Genomic DNA, 14,522 nt, shown 5'->3' with positions numbered 1-14,522 from the left:
AGATTACAAAGATCCCAGATGCCTGACAAATATAATGTGTATCCTATCACAGTAATTTAGCACTAGCCTAGTCTTTGTTCCTATGTATCCTCACTGGTTCTGCTGCTGTTTTCAGGTTCCGGAGCTCTGAGTCACAGAACATTAGTAAGCAAGCAGTTTAATTAAATTTATGCAAATTGATTCCTGTTCTTGACAAGCTGCCTTGGCAGGTTCTCTGCTTGGTCTTTGAGTGGGTTGATGAAAAGCGTTCATGGTTATCTGTATAATTATGTGCACTGCTACCTGAAATTTGAACTGTAAACCTCCTAAAGTGTTTCTGAATGCAACAGAAGCCACAGGAGCATGTGCTCTGGAGTGCTCTGAGAGGAAGGGTGATTGGACACTGCAAAAATCCATTTTTCCCTTCCCGATGTGATGCTTTCTCAGCACAAAATGCTGTATATCTTGAGGAGTTGAGAGGATCAGGAACATTTTTGGTTGGCAGACACTTCTTTGGCCCTACCTTGTCTTTTAAGATGTTCAGGTCACATAATCAGCTTCTTTTTACTTCTCAGTCTCCTTTCTTAAAGAGCAATATAAAAAGTAATTGAAGAGATACTTTACAGTATGGAGTACGATCTGTTGACTAAGAGGGATTTAGGTAATGGAAAGTAGCGCCTTGGAAACTAGAACCAATCATCCAGCCTTCAAGTTAAGTCTTGTAACTGGACTGTCCTTGTGTGGTAATAGAGAAGTTGTTCAGATAGTGAGATGTTTTCTCTGCCTTGTTGGTCGAATTTTACAAAGCTCATGAAACTATTTAATAAAATAAAATAATAAAAAAAAAAACCTCATACTGATGGTACTATTCACTTGCTTAATGACAGCCACTGATAGATCAAGGCTTTATAAACCTCTAAGCATGTCAACCATCCCTTTTTTGACTTGCTGCTGATCTGAGTTAGACCAGATAGAGAAGAGCAGAAACTGGCTGCTTAAGACTACAGGTCTCTGTTGTCTCAGTGAAAACCATCTGTTTCATTCCCTGCTTTCCTGATGGATTCCATAACATAACTTTAGATGGAGTTTTGGGTGTGAGTAAAGTCTGCCAGAGTGTGTTCTTGGTGTTTGAAACACAGCTGAAGGTCAGGCTGGGAGGAATGCTTGTATGGTCCCTAGCACAATGGGGCTAGTGCCTCGCAGAGCTACTGCAGTACAAACAATGATCTGTAGTCAAGGCAATGTACTGCTCTTTGTTGTGCTTCTGGTAAAGAGGCAAATGCCATACTGGGTAATATGAAATGTAAAGCATTTCTTTGACAGCGTTTCAATGTAGAAACAGGGAGGACCTGCCCTTGGCCAGAAGTCACCATGACCTCAACCAGAAGGCTTGGGGCTGAAACCCCTTGTGCCCCCATCTGTTACATGAATCTAATTAGAATAACCCTTTTGTATTTCAAGGTTAAATCAAACACAGTCACAATTTGGAGGAGGGGGGAGTAGTGAAAAAAGGAGAGAGAGAGAGATGATAAATGTGGACTATAGAGAGAATCTAGAATTTAAGATACGGATCTTGTGTTTTCAGATTCATAAAGTCCTCTTAATTTTCTTTTATCCTGCACAGGAGGGGAAGCAGTCTGGTAAGAGAGGAAAATTATTGCCGTGATGGGTGGATTATAAATAGCTAGAGAACGGATGAAACTTGCCCCATTCTCCACTCCCTTTCTCTGTTGCTGGGTAGGTTGGTTGAATTTGAGTGTTTTTCTTATTCCATAGAGCTTTAAAGAGGATAAATATTTGAAGGATGCCATGGACTGCAGTGATGTCATCTGGCAGAGAGGTTTGCTGAGGAAAGGGTATGGAATCTGCCATGGGACCGCTGGCAATGGCTACTCCTTCTTATCTCTCTATCACCTAACTGAGGACAAAAAGTATCTCTACCGGGCTTGCAAGGTGGGATTTACTGCATTGCTTCTTCTCTGCCGGCTACAGTCATGTATGAATTTCTGTGTGATTAATTGCAAATATCACATACCCTAATATCATAAAAAGGAATAATATTTCTATGCTACCTGTAACTTTTTTTATTTAATTCTCAAAATGTAGGGAGTGTTTAGAATCAGAAATAGGAGTGGCCTGAAAAGATGATACCTGCTCTAAACGTAGCTAACCAGTGTTCTATTGTGATATTAAAAATATACTATAGGTATTCCCTTGTGATATCCGCTATGGGTTACATCTGATCTAGCAGTGACTGTTTAGTGGTCTGTAATGGTTATACTTTGGTTCATTGGCTTTCACACTAGTTGTTACCTTGGGGTTCTAGAACTTTGAATCGCATGGATTCAATTTTAATGTATATAAAATGAGTTGATTACTTTTTGCTGGGCTTAAGAGCCCCATGGTCTGAGTACTGCTTTGAGAGCTAATCCTTGCTCTGACATACTGCTTCCTTTGTGATCTTGGGAAAGTCATCTGAGCTCTGTGCCTCTGTTTTCTTACCTCACCAGGATGTCATGAGCCTTAACTCGCTGAAGTTAATTAGACAATCGTAGACCTTTCTGTATAGTCTGAGACTATTTTTAAAATACTTCAACAGGAAATTTGAAAAATAGTCTCCCAACTGTCTTCAAATCAGCAGTGGCCATCTGTACAGAGGCTGTGTGGATTCCGAACATTTCACTGTGGAACAGTCGAAAGTTTTAAAACTGTTGGCCCTCTGTTTGCTTGTATCCTCTGATATTTACTGTAGTGCCCAGCAAGCCAGAGGCCTAGCTGGTATTAGACCTCAGGACTTCCTGTCTTCCAGCTCTGGATTCGTCCAGGGAAGCAGCATGATTTGAAGGAGAGTGGCATTAGAGATGTAGATCTAAACAATTGTATAAATCACTAGCAGTCACGTAGCATATGTAATGTCTGTAGGTCAATCTGTCTTGACCAGGTCTAACGCAATCTATCTTAGGTACTTTTATATGGCCTCCATCACCATAATGTCTGAGTGCCTCACAATCCTTCAGTGTTTTTAAGAACGTAAGAACAGCCATATTGGGTCAGATCAATGGTCCATCTAGCCCAATATCCTGATTTTCAGCAGTGGCCAGAGCCTGATGCTTCAGAGGGAATGAACAGAACAGGGCAATTAACGAGCAATCCATTCCCCTGTCATCCAGTCCCAATTTCTGGCAGTCACTGGCTTAGGGACACTCAGAGCATGGGGTTGCATCCCTGACCATCTAGGCTAATAGCCATTGGTGGACCCTATCCTCCTCAAACTTATCCAGTTCTTTTTTGAGCCCAGTTATAGTTTTGGCCTTCACAACATCCCCTTGCATCGAGCTCCACAGGTTGATTGTGCATTGTGTAAAGAACTTCCTTATGTTTGTTTTAAACCTGCTGCCTGTTGATTTCATTGGGTGACCCCTGGTTCTTGTTATACGTAAAGGGGTAAATAATACTTCCTTATTCACTTTCTCTACACCAGTGGCCCTCAGCCTTTCCAGACTACTACTACTGTACCTCTTTCAGGAGTCTGATTTGTCTTACAGACCCCCAAGCTTCACCTCACTTAAAATCTACTTGCTTACAAAATCAGACATAAACACACAAAAGTGTCACAGCGCACTATTGTTGAACAATTGTTTACTTTCTAATTTTTACCATATAATTATAAAATAAATCAATTGAATATAAATATTGTACTTGCATTTCAGTGTATAGGATATAGAGCAGTATAAACAAGTCATTGTCTGTATGAAATGTTAGTTTGTACGGACTTCGCTAGTGCTTTTTATATAGCCTGTTGTAAAACTAGGAAAATATCTAGATGAATTGATGTACCCCCTGGAAGACCTCCGAGTACCCCCAGGGGTACACGTAGCCCTGGTTGAGAATCACTGCTCTTCACCATTCATGATTTTATAGATTTAAGATGAACAGTCCCAGTCTTTGTAATCTCTCCTCATATGCAAATTGTTCCATACCCGTAATCATTTTTGTTGCCCTTTTCTGTACTGTTTTGAATTCTAATTTATCTTTATCCTCACAACACCCCTGTGAGTTAGGGAAGTGCTATTAATACCATATTACAGATGGGGAACTGAGGCACAGGGAGACTATGACTTACCCAAGGCCATATAAGATGTCAAATTCAAGTTCTTCCACTCCCAGGCTCGTGCCCTTACCCCTGGACCATCCTCCTCCTTTTCTAATCGGGTTAAGTTTTGTCATATGCCCTTTGTGGGAGGACAGAAGGATTGTAATATCTGGTAATATATTACAGCCACTTTGCGTCCTGTAGTCTCCAAGGTTCTGAAGCATTTAACATTTTTAACATTTTTAAATGTCTTTTAAGGGAGAGACTTTCAAAAGTGCTAAGGCAGTTTGTAAAATCTCTCTTGTATGGAGCAGTATGTAACAAGATGTCCAGTCACACTGGGTACCTACGCCTATCTATCTAGATAATTGTATGGCTCCTGTCACCACAGTATCTGATCACACTGAAAGCATGAGGCTGAAGGTAGAGAATCAACCCAAGAATCTTTGATAATGGCACAGCTGCTTGTTGGCTATTTCTTGCACCGTTAAGAGGACTTGGAAGAGAGCAGAGGTTGGGAGTTATTGAGTCAGAGAGAGATCACTTGCCTGAATGCTTCAATCTTCTGGCTTTTCAAATAACAGCTATTTAATGTGGGTTGTTTTTTTTTTTTTTTTGTTCGGCTTGCAACAGATTGTCCCATTAGTTGAATAAACTTGTCTGGCAGTGGCTGTAGGTACCGCTGATCTTCTGGGCCTTGTGTATCTGGGACTGTTGAAATTTTTTTTCTGCTGAATAAAATTGTAACAATATAAAATGGAAAGACTAAGTAATGATCAGAGGTAGATGGTGTCTCCACCCCTTCTGTCACCTAATTAGCAGCGTGAAACAGAATCTCAGTGAGGGTAAAAGCATTTTTAACACAAACGGAATTTTTGAAGTCAGAAAGTCCATCTGGGTGGAAACTAGATGGCACCCTAAGCTGCTTTCTTGATGAACATGCCTGCCTGGCTTTCTCTCTTCGCGCCCCCCCCCCCCCGCCTCCCCCCCCACCACCCGTCACCCCGACTTGGAGCTAGGAACTTTTGACTTATAATCCAGCTCTGATACCGATTCCCCTCAGAGTTTTTCAGCAAGTCACTTAACCTCTGCTTCCATTCCTGGAATAATAATGATACTTTACCTTTCATGGATGCCATGAGAAGTCATTAAGGTTAGAAACACTTTGCAGACAAAAGTCCAGTTTTGCTCTCCATTACAGGGAGAGTAATTTGTAGACTTCAGTGGGAGTCACACCTGCATAACTGAGGGCAGAACTGGGCCTAAAAATTATTTGAGATGAGTACTAATACTTTCTCTTTTCTAAAAGCATCACTCTCCTCTCACTAAACGAAGGAGTTATTTTTCAGGAATATGTGCGAGGAAGGAGGGTGAGACTTTCCTTTTGCTTCTGATTAATTGATTCTTGGTCTGGTCTCGTGGCTATTGTTGGGTGCAGTAGAACCAAACGACAAAAAAATATGCTATAGCTAGACTCTAGTACAAATGGAGCAATGGTGACCTCTACTGAGAAGGAAAAGCTATTCTCTATAAGCCTGTTCAAATTACAGGGGACATTTGTTTAAATGGGTGCTTTGCAGGACTGTTCCAGTAATAGAGGACTCAGAGCTGAAACATGTTAGAAAAGCAAAGCACATGGAGAGACCAAGGGAGTAGGTGGGATCCACAGATATTGCTTCTGAGAGGCCCATAAAAGAGCTTTTAAACTATCGTTGCTGTTAAAATCTTTCCAAATGCAATTTGCAAGTAATTAATGTTAGCCCAGTACTTGTAGCATTCCCTATACAAAGTATACCAACTACTGTTAATCAGGCATATCGGAAAACAATACAGTTTTCAATGGCGCCCTCTGCCCAGTTGAGGCAGAAAATGGAAAGTTCTTGAAAACAAAAGATTGACGACCTTAATGATCCAACTGATTTACCATAATGCTCAGGGTGGACAAAATAAGGTTAGTAATGTAATGGCTGTTGAATATTAAATATTCTAAATTGAAGTGTGAGCAATGTAGGGACACAGAAATGTGATTAATGGGCATTACTCATGACCGCAAGGATACATTAGAAGGGAGAGGGAGAAATTGTTGCCATTATGGTGCATTCTCTGCTTGCCCTTCAAATTGACATACAAATATGTTCTTGCAGCATTTTTCTTTCCTCTTCTCCCCCTCCTCCCCCAAGATGTTCAGTGAAAAGTGTACGTAAAATCTGCCCCACTAATTAAACTATATCACCATGTAGTGGATTTCAGTTAATCTGCATTTCCAGTTTCCTGAAAACTAATTGAAGTCTTAGCCTAGTTGAGGCAGGACAATTTAATCTTGGATAATGAGTCCAGTTTGTTTCTCTGCTTGAGCCTCATTGCATTTTCTATATATTAAAAGGTGGCTTTATGTGCTGCTGTCCAAGCTTGCATCTGTATACGTACACATTTAAGCCACTCTGTTTTCCTTTTCTTTTTCCCTCTCTCCCACAGTTTGCAGAGTGGTGTTTAGAGTATGGTGCACATGGATGTCGTATTCCTGACCGACCCTACTCTCTATTTGAAGGTAAAGTATTGTTGCTGCAGGCTGGGTTGTATTAGGAAGAAGGACAATCTTGTGGTAAGGCATGTGACTGGAAGTCAGAAAAACGGTTATGTTTTCCTTTATTGGGGAAAAACCTTTTAAAAGCTGCATTCTACAAATTTTCAATATAAAACTGGTGCCACTGGGTATTTGATGGTTTATTCATTCGGGGCACTGGTTTATTCATTAATCTCTCCTGTGTTTGGAGCCTTTTTGGGTCATAAGCAAGCATGAGTCTGGGCAATTGGATAGTTGTTGTGCATCACAGAACTATCCTATAAATCATAATTACTGAGTGAGCAGCAGACCGGAATTGCAATGGCATTGCAGATTAGTAGTTTGTTTCTTTGACAGAGGCCCGTAAGAAAATTTGTCTGTTAGGCCTGCCTAGGGCCAGACTTAGTTCTATTAGTCCTTTCTTGAGTACCAATATTAACCAAATTCATCCACACAGCTAAAGAAAAGAAATGCTGTGTTTTGATTAAAGGCCTTCCTGTGTCACTTAAATATTCTACAACAGTGGTTCTCAAACTAGGGCCGCCGCTTGTTCAGGGAAAGCCACTGGCGGGCAAGGCCGGTTTGTTTACCTGCTGCGTCCGCCGGTTTGGCTCCTACTGGCCGCGGTTCGCCGCTCCAGGCCAATGGGGGCTGCAGGAAGCGGCGCGGGCCGAGGGAGGTGCTGGCCACCCTGCAGACGCGGCTGATAAACAAACCAGCCCGGCCCGCCAGGGGCTTTCCCTGAACAAGCAGCAGCCCTAGTTTGAGAACCACTGTTCTACAATGAACAAGTAGAAAAGTAGAGTTTATATTTTTCTAACGCTCTCTTGTAAATCCTTATCTTTTGTAAACTCAAAACAGAACAATAATCTTCGCCCTTAAAAGGCTTAAAAATAGCTTTGCTGTTCTTTGATAGTGAACCTAATGCACCACCTATCACAAGTATGGGGAATTACAGAGGATTTTATATGTGTGTTTTTTAGAATAGTAATGCAATCTAAGGGCTTTTGTGTTAGCAGCTGTTATATGCACCTCTTCCAAATGCAGTTGGGGTAAAGAATATGATTATAGTGTTCGTATTTCTGATATGGTGCCCTGAATTAACTGCTGCTTTCTGCAGCAATCGTGACTGGATCTTTATATGTAGTGGAAGCAAAGTCACCCGTGGAGTTATTTGTAGAATAGAAGCTTAGAAACTCACTGAGAACATGATGCAGAAAGAAAGCCACTCACGGCTGTCTAGGGGTTAATGTGACCCGCAGCTACAAAAAATGGAAGTTACAATTTGGAGGAACTTTGCCAAGTTTTCTTTTTTTTTTTTCTCTCTCTCTCTCTGTCTAACCAAATTTTTTCAAGTCTGAGTCAAATTGCTCCTCTCTTGTGCACACATGCGTACACACTCTCTCTCGTGTGTACTCTCTCTCTTTCTGCTAAAGTCACTAGGAGCTGCATGTGCACATTGTAGGGTGATACTTGGGCCTAGTAGGAAGAGAAGAGTTTTTAATATATTAATTTTTATTGAGCATCCGAGACTCTGAACCAGGAAAACGTTCCTATTCAGGGAAACGTTTAAGCATGTCCTTAAGCATATGCTAAAGTTCCATTACTTAAAGTTAAGCACATACTTAAGTGCTGTCATGAATCGGGGCCTGTAACTGGGTGGTTAGTGTTACTTTTAAGGTGGGCATTTAAAAATTGTTTTAAGAAGTGGTTAAACTGCAACATTAACAAGATTACATACTATACATCAATAATGGCAGAACTCCATTTAGAAAACATTACAGATGGCTTTGTAGAATAGCAGTAGTCGCTCTAAAGTTCATGGAATCCAAATTTTACTTGCATTAATACCATGTATTTGTATGAGACCTTCCACAATTGGGCCTTGAGGTTGATTAGGGCCTCTGGGCACTACCTTCCTGATAACAATAAATATATTAATACCTTGTTTATCCAGTGGCATGGAATTGGTGACATTTATTATGATAAACCAGGGTTCAGAAAAGAAGGGTGACTTTTTTTTTTTTTTTAAATTTTATTCAAGAGTTGCTATTATGGAGACACTGTGACAGGTTACCCCTGGGGTGCCACCTGGAACTGGGGTACTGCTGGGCCCTCTGACCTACCAGCCTGTCACACTGTGCTTCTGTGACAAACTGCAGACACACTCCCGGTCTTACACTTCCACCAGCATACACATAGGTAGGGACACACCCAGCTGCAGTTGCTTGCAGGCTCTCTGACTAGTCACTGCATGTACCAGCAGTAGAAAGGCTACAGCCAAGGTAACTCTCAGCTCCCCAGGCACGCACCCCCTCTGGAGCATAAACCCCAAATGATACCATCTCGCACTGCACAGGGAACTGTACAGCATAAGCTCATAGTGTTCCCCTCACACACAATGTGGAGAGGAGTATGCAACAGCCCCTCTGAGTTAAGGTTCCCACACACTTCACTCCAAACTCGCTGTTTAGATTAAAACATCAAATAAATTTATTAACTACAAAAGATAGATTATAAGGGATAGCAAACAGATCAAAGCAGATTACCTAGCAAATAAAGAAAAATGCAACTTAAGCTTAATATACTAGAGAGATTGGATATGAATAGCAGATTCCCACCTTAACTGATGGTACAGGCAGACTTGTAGATTCTTAAGGCACAGGCTGCATTAGCTTTACAGCTTGGGTTTCTCAGGTCTCCATACACAGGCTAGAAATCCCTTTAGCCTGGGTCCAGCACTTCCCCGAGTTCAGTCTTTTTCCTCGGATGTTTCCAGGAATCTTCTTGTGTGGGGAGGGAAGAACCACAGATGAGGTCATTCCCTGCCTTATATAGCTTTTGCATATGGCAGGAACCCTTTGTTTTAAAACTTGGTTCCCAGACCAGTTTGTGGAGAAATACTGACATCCCAAGATGGAGTCCAGAATCATGTGGCCTGGTCACATGTTCTTGCAGAGTCATAGCAGCCATTACTTACAGGCTGTCTGGAGTGTTCTCAGGAAGGCTTACCAGGTGAGAGTTAAATTTCTCCAAATGCCTATTGTTTTCCCGAATGCCTCGTTGCCCTGAATAGTAGGGTGACCAGACAGCAAATGTGAAAAATCGGGAGAGGGGGTGGGGGGTAATAGGAGCCTATATAAGAAAAAGACCCAAAAATCGGTGCTGTCCCTATAAAATAGGGACATCTGGTCACCCTACTGAATAGGCCTCCCAACCAGCTATCTAGATTGAAAGCATCTTAGTTTAGTGGGCATTACCTACATTTGAAGCACAGATACATAGTCAGTATTTATAACTTCAGATACAAAAATGATACATGCATACAAATAGGATAATCATATTCAGCAAATCATAACTTTTCCAATGACACCTTACACGACCCATCTTGCATAAAATACATCATCATTATGATATAGTCATATAATAGCACCATGAAGAATGTGAGGTGTAGAATCAGACACAATCTAAATTAGGATAATCATAGAATATCAGGGTTGAAAGGGACCTCAGAAGGTCATCTAGTCCAACCCCCTGCTCAAAGCAGGACCAATCCCCAGACAGATTTTTACCCCAGTTCACTAAATGGCCCCCTCAAGGATTGAACTCACAACCCTGGGTTTAGCAGGCTAGTGCTCAAACCACTGAGCTATCCCTGCCCCCTAGGCTCTTTGATTATTGATATAGGTTGAGGTAGTGCCGGACTCTGCAGATCCAGAGTGCCCCAAGAGTGTGCACAATTTAAGGCCTCAGTCCTGCAATTGGATCCATACAGGTGAAACTTGCACCCTTGCAAAATCTCAGTGGCTTTAGGGCTCCATGTGCACATAAGGATCCCCCCCGCTCAGAGCAGACTGCTGGCTGGAGGTTTTAAAATGGGGGGCACGTCTTCACTACCCGCCAGATCGGCGGGTAGCAATCGATCTATTGGGGATCAACTTATCGCGTCTAGTGAAGACGCGATAAAATCGATCCCTGATCGCTCTGCCGTCGACTCCGGAAATCCACCGCGGCAAGAGGCGGCAGCGGAGTCGACGGCGGCGCAGCAGCTGTAGACTTGCCGCCGTCCTGACAGCCAGGTAAGTCGACCTAAAATACGCAACTTCAGCTACACTATTCACGTAGCTGAAGTTGCGTATCTTAGGTCGACCCCCCGCTGTAGTGTAGACCTCGCCGGGGTCTGATATATCTGGTTTGAACTCTGACTGATTGTTTTTTAATTTCTTAAGCTATTGTAATAAGAAATCAGTTTGTATGTTTCAGGCATGGCGGGAGCTATTCATTTCCTATCGGACATATTGGTACCAGAGACTTCCCAGTTTCCAGCATTTGAACTTGGACCTCAAAGGAGAGAAAACAAAGTGGAACAGGACAGCTAAGAGATCTGCTGCAATGGAAACTTAATGTCAAGAGTGACAAGACTGTCTAGTGCCTCTGATACTGAACCAACTTTAAAGCCTAAACAAGTGACAAGGAAATCCCTCTTCACACCTCTTTCTCCAAAGGACCACAAGTCATTAAAGCATGAATCAGAAGCCATGCCCAGGTTTTATTTAAGTGATGCCTTCGGTGGTGGGAAAAGAGAGATTAAGTTTTGAACTCTTTTTTGCAGTTGTTCTCTTCAGGTTTTTCAAGTGTTTGCATGTTTCTTCGTGTTGTCCATAGTTGTGAGTCTTTCGTTGTAAGCCAAAAGCTGTTTTCTTGTGTGAATCCCACTCTTGTCCCTTTTGTGCATGAGTAACAGCAGCAGGATCGCTATTTCTGCAATGTGACTGTGGATAAGGTTCCACTTGACCTGACAAATGAGAGAGTCCAGTGTAGTATAGTGACCAGGTTAATACATAGTTATCTCTTAAATGAGCTGATAATTTTCAAACAAAACATAAAGCTTTTCTGTGCTGTACTTCTCTGTTTCTTCATAAGAAACCTTTTTCTCCCCATCCTCTAGAACAGGGGTGGGCAACCTGCGGCCCATCAGGGTAATCTGATTGCGGGCCACGGGACATTTTGCTGATGTTGACCGTCCACAGGCACGGGCCCCCGGAGCTCCCAATGGCCGTGGTTCTCTGTTCCCGGCCAATGGGAGCTGCGGAAATGTCCCATTGACCGGAAACGGCGAACCGCGGCCCCTGGGAGCTGTGGGGGGCCGTGCCTGCGGACAGTCAACATCTGCAAAATGTGTCGCGGCCCGCAATCAGATTACCCTGATGGGCCGCAGGTTGCCCACCACTGCTCTAGAAGTTATGTTTAAAGAAACTGGCCTGAATTTTAAGCAGTGATTTTTGGTGGCTCAGTTTTCAGTTTGAGAAGGCTTAAAGGGACCTGATTTGTCAGACGTAGGGGCTCAGCACTTTCAGAAAGAGAAGCCCCTTTAAGATGTCTTCAGTTGGGCCCTGAAAATTGAGGCATTCAAAATCATTAATAATTTTTGAGACTATAGGTCTTCCTGCCCTACAGAGCTGCTTGGAGTCCCCTTCCTAGAGCAGTAACAAAAGCAAAGTATTTCTTAGTTCCTTAAACACATACCAGAAGATGCCATGAGTGTGTTACTCATACCACCATTTCCTGAAGTTTCATGCAATAGCAAAGTGTGAAACTGTGACAGCAGTTACACTTTTCCTGGTAGTACTCTTTGGTTATAACAAGCACATCCTCTGAAGGAATCTGTACAGCATACAGTTTACAACATATAAGTAAACATGGGGGGAGACCAGGGCTAGAAGAATAGAAGCGTCTAGTTATTGGTAATTCAGGAAGGCCGCACCACTTCTGAAATGAGAGGAGAGCAACTCATTTCCTCTTTCTTCTGAATTTCAACGAGCCTAATAGCCCATCCGGTATGATAGGAGCTGTAAATGTTAGCCAGTTGGGGAGGTACAAAAGCATTAATAAAACTTAAACTATCACAGTGACCTGCAGTTGAAACTTGTTATGCAAAAAATAAAATACAAGCAAAAAATAAAATAAAATGCAGATTTGTGTTGAGCAACCTCCCCTCTCCAGTAGTTTCAATAAAAGGACAAATGGTCTTATAGGATCAGCTCTTCAGCAAGTATAAAGCAGCATAGCCCCACTGAAGACAGTACAGCTGCATGTACTGTTTCAGTCAGAGGGAAGTGGTATTGCATCAGGGTTCCCGAGGATTAGAACTAAACCTGATGTTCTATACTCTAGTGTTTTAAAATGTTTATTATGTAAGTGCCTTCATCTGCAAAAAGGGCCTTATTGGAAGTGAAGGTTCCTTTATGTTTTATTAAGATTTCTGCAGTTAAAGTATATCAGCCAAATCCCAACTTGCATAACCCCAGTTTGTCTGCTTTAAACAGTACCTCCCCACACCCCCGCAGTTTCATTTGGATACAAGGTTTATTCTCTACTTCTTTCCCTAAGCTATCATGCAGTGTTGTTATGCAATGTGTGCAGCCCACCATAGGGCTAACATGTAGCCCAGGTCTGGCCTTGTGAGCCCAGGGGTAACTCATAGCACCGAGGAAAAAATTGGGCCCCTAGTTTATAGAGAGCATTGAAATCCTTCAAAAGAGAAGGTGCTGCAGATGTGTCATCATATTTTTTCTCTCTCTCCTCCAGCCTCTCCCCAACCTCCACCTTTCCCGGTAACCATAATTTAGTTCACATTTAATATCAGTGTGGTGTGACTGTGATCTTGTTGAGACTCAACAGACCTTCCGGGCATATGTTGACATAAATACGAACGATCTGTGCACCCTACAATAAGATCCTAGGACTATCTTCACAATTAAAAAACACTGGCTTTCCATCCTGTGCAAATGTCAGAACAGCGACCAGTATGGCCCATTATGCCATCTGTTGCCAAATCACTGGAGGGGATTATGCCCCCGATTCAGTTCTTTTGTAAGTGTCAGGAGGCTCATGTGGCTGGCTGGCTGTATGGGTAGAGAGGAACGTGAGGAAAGGTTTTGGGCACAAGAGGGATCCAGGCAAGCTGCAGAGTGAGGAAAGAATGGAAGGGAAGAGGCAGAAGGGCATGAGAGTGAGCGTAGAGCAGAGAAAGGGAAGTGGGGGCAGTGAGGAGTTCGGAGAGCAGAGGAAGGGATACAGTGTCTGCAAAATGTACCAATGGAGGCCATGTCCAGTGAGGAAGTGAGCCTGCTGTGGAAGGCCATCAGAATAATAATAGCAAACAGGTCTGCGGATGCAGGGTGCAAAGCTGCCTGATGAGTCCTGCACCTCTTGTGGGTCACGCTGCTTAGTTCGTTCATCTCACGCCTATGATGGCGGAGCAAACGTCATCCTCAGAAGAGGGTGGAACAGAAAATGAGGTGTTCCATAAGGGATTTTCACTCCCGTGATTGTAAGCCTCGTTGGCTACTACGTACTGTCTGGCAGTTCTGGGAGGTAACTTTGGCTGGATGGAGCCTAATGTGCATTTTAACAAAATTAGTCACTGGATAGTTTAAAAAATACACATTAGAGCTGTTTAATAACAGCTGATTGCCGAACCTCCAATTCACTAGTCAAAAAACAAACGAGAGCAGCCAGCCTGTGGCTTGGTTGGTCTGCTGCTGCTGAGTGAAGTTGACAGCATGTTGTGCGGCCTCGTCTTCTCGCACACTAGCTAAACTGGCAGCATGTTGGGTAAAGTAGGACACACGCTACTGAATGTTGGGCTTGCCTCTTCTCCCCCATATCTTTTATCATGGACCCTTGTCATCATTCATGCAAGCTCCATGGAATGCAGTGGGCCAATAGGAATGGGCATATAGTGCGTAGGGGTGCTTGAGTTTCCGGAAATCACATGGAGCTAAAACTTTAAAATGTCTTTACATTTTTTAGTTTGCTTTGTCCATGTTTAATGATCCATTTGTGGCAAAGGAACAGCAGTGATGTTAAAATCAAAGAAGGTCA

The 14,522-nt window shown here is 42.7% G+C and overlaps 1 protein-coding gene across 1 annotated transcript in view; it reads left to right on the top strand.

Moving 5' to 3' along the window:
• LOC112113134 (lanC-like protein 2) overlaps positions 1-11,599 on the top strand; it is a 56,282-nt gene extending 44,683 nt beyond the window's left edge. The window contains exons 7-9 of the mRNA XM_026654029.2: positions 1,756-1,932; positions 6,548-6,620; positions 10,899-11,599. Of these exons, the coding sequence (XP_026509814.1) occupies positions 1,756-1,932; positions 6,548-6,620; positions 10,899-11,014 (366 nt within the window). The 3' untranslated portion in view covers positions 11,015-11,599. The remainder of the gene's footprint in view (positions 1-1,755; positions 1,933-6,547; positions 6,621-10,898) is intronic.
• The last annotated feature ends 2,923 nt before the right edge of the window (positions 11,600-14,522 follow it).

The sequence above is a fragment of the Terrapene carolina genome, unplaced genomic scaffold (assembly GCF_002925995.2).
Source record: "Terrapene carolina triunguis isolate 2854851 unplaced genomic scaffold, T_m_triunguis-2.0 Scaffold179, whole genome shotgun sequence".
Lineage (NCBI taxonomy): Eukaryota > Metazoa > Chordata > Testudines > Emydidae > Terrapene > Terrapene triunguis.
Note: the sequence above shows the minus strand (reverse complement) of the source record. Positions and strands in the feature narration are given on the sequence as shown.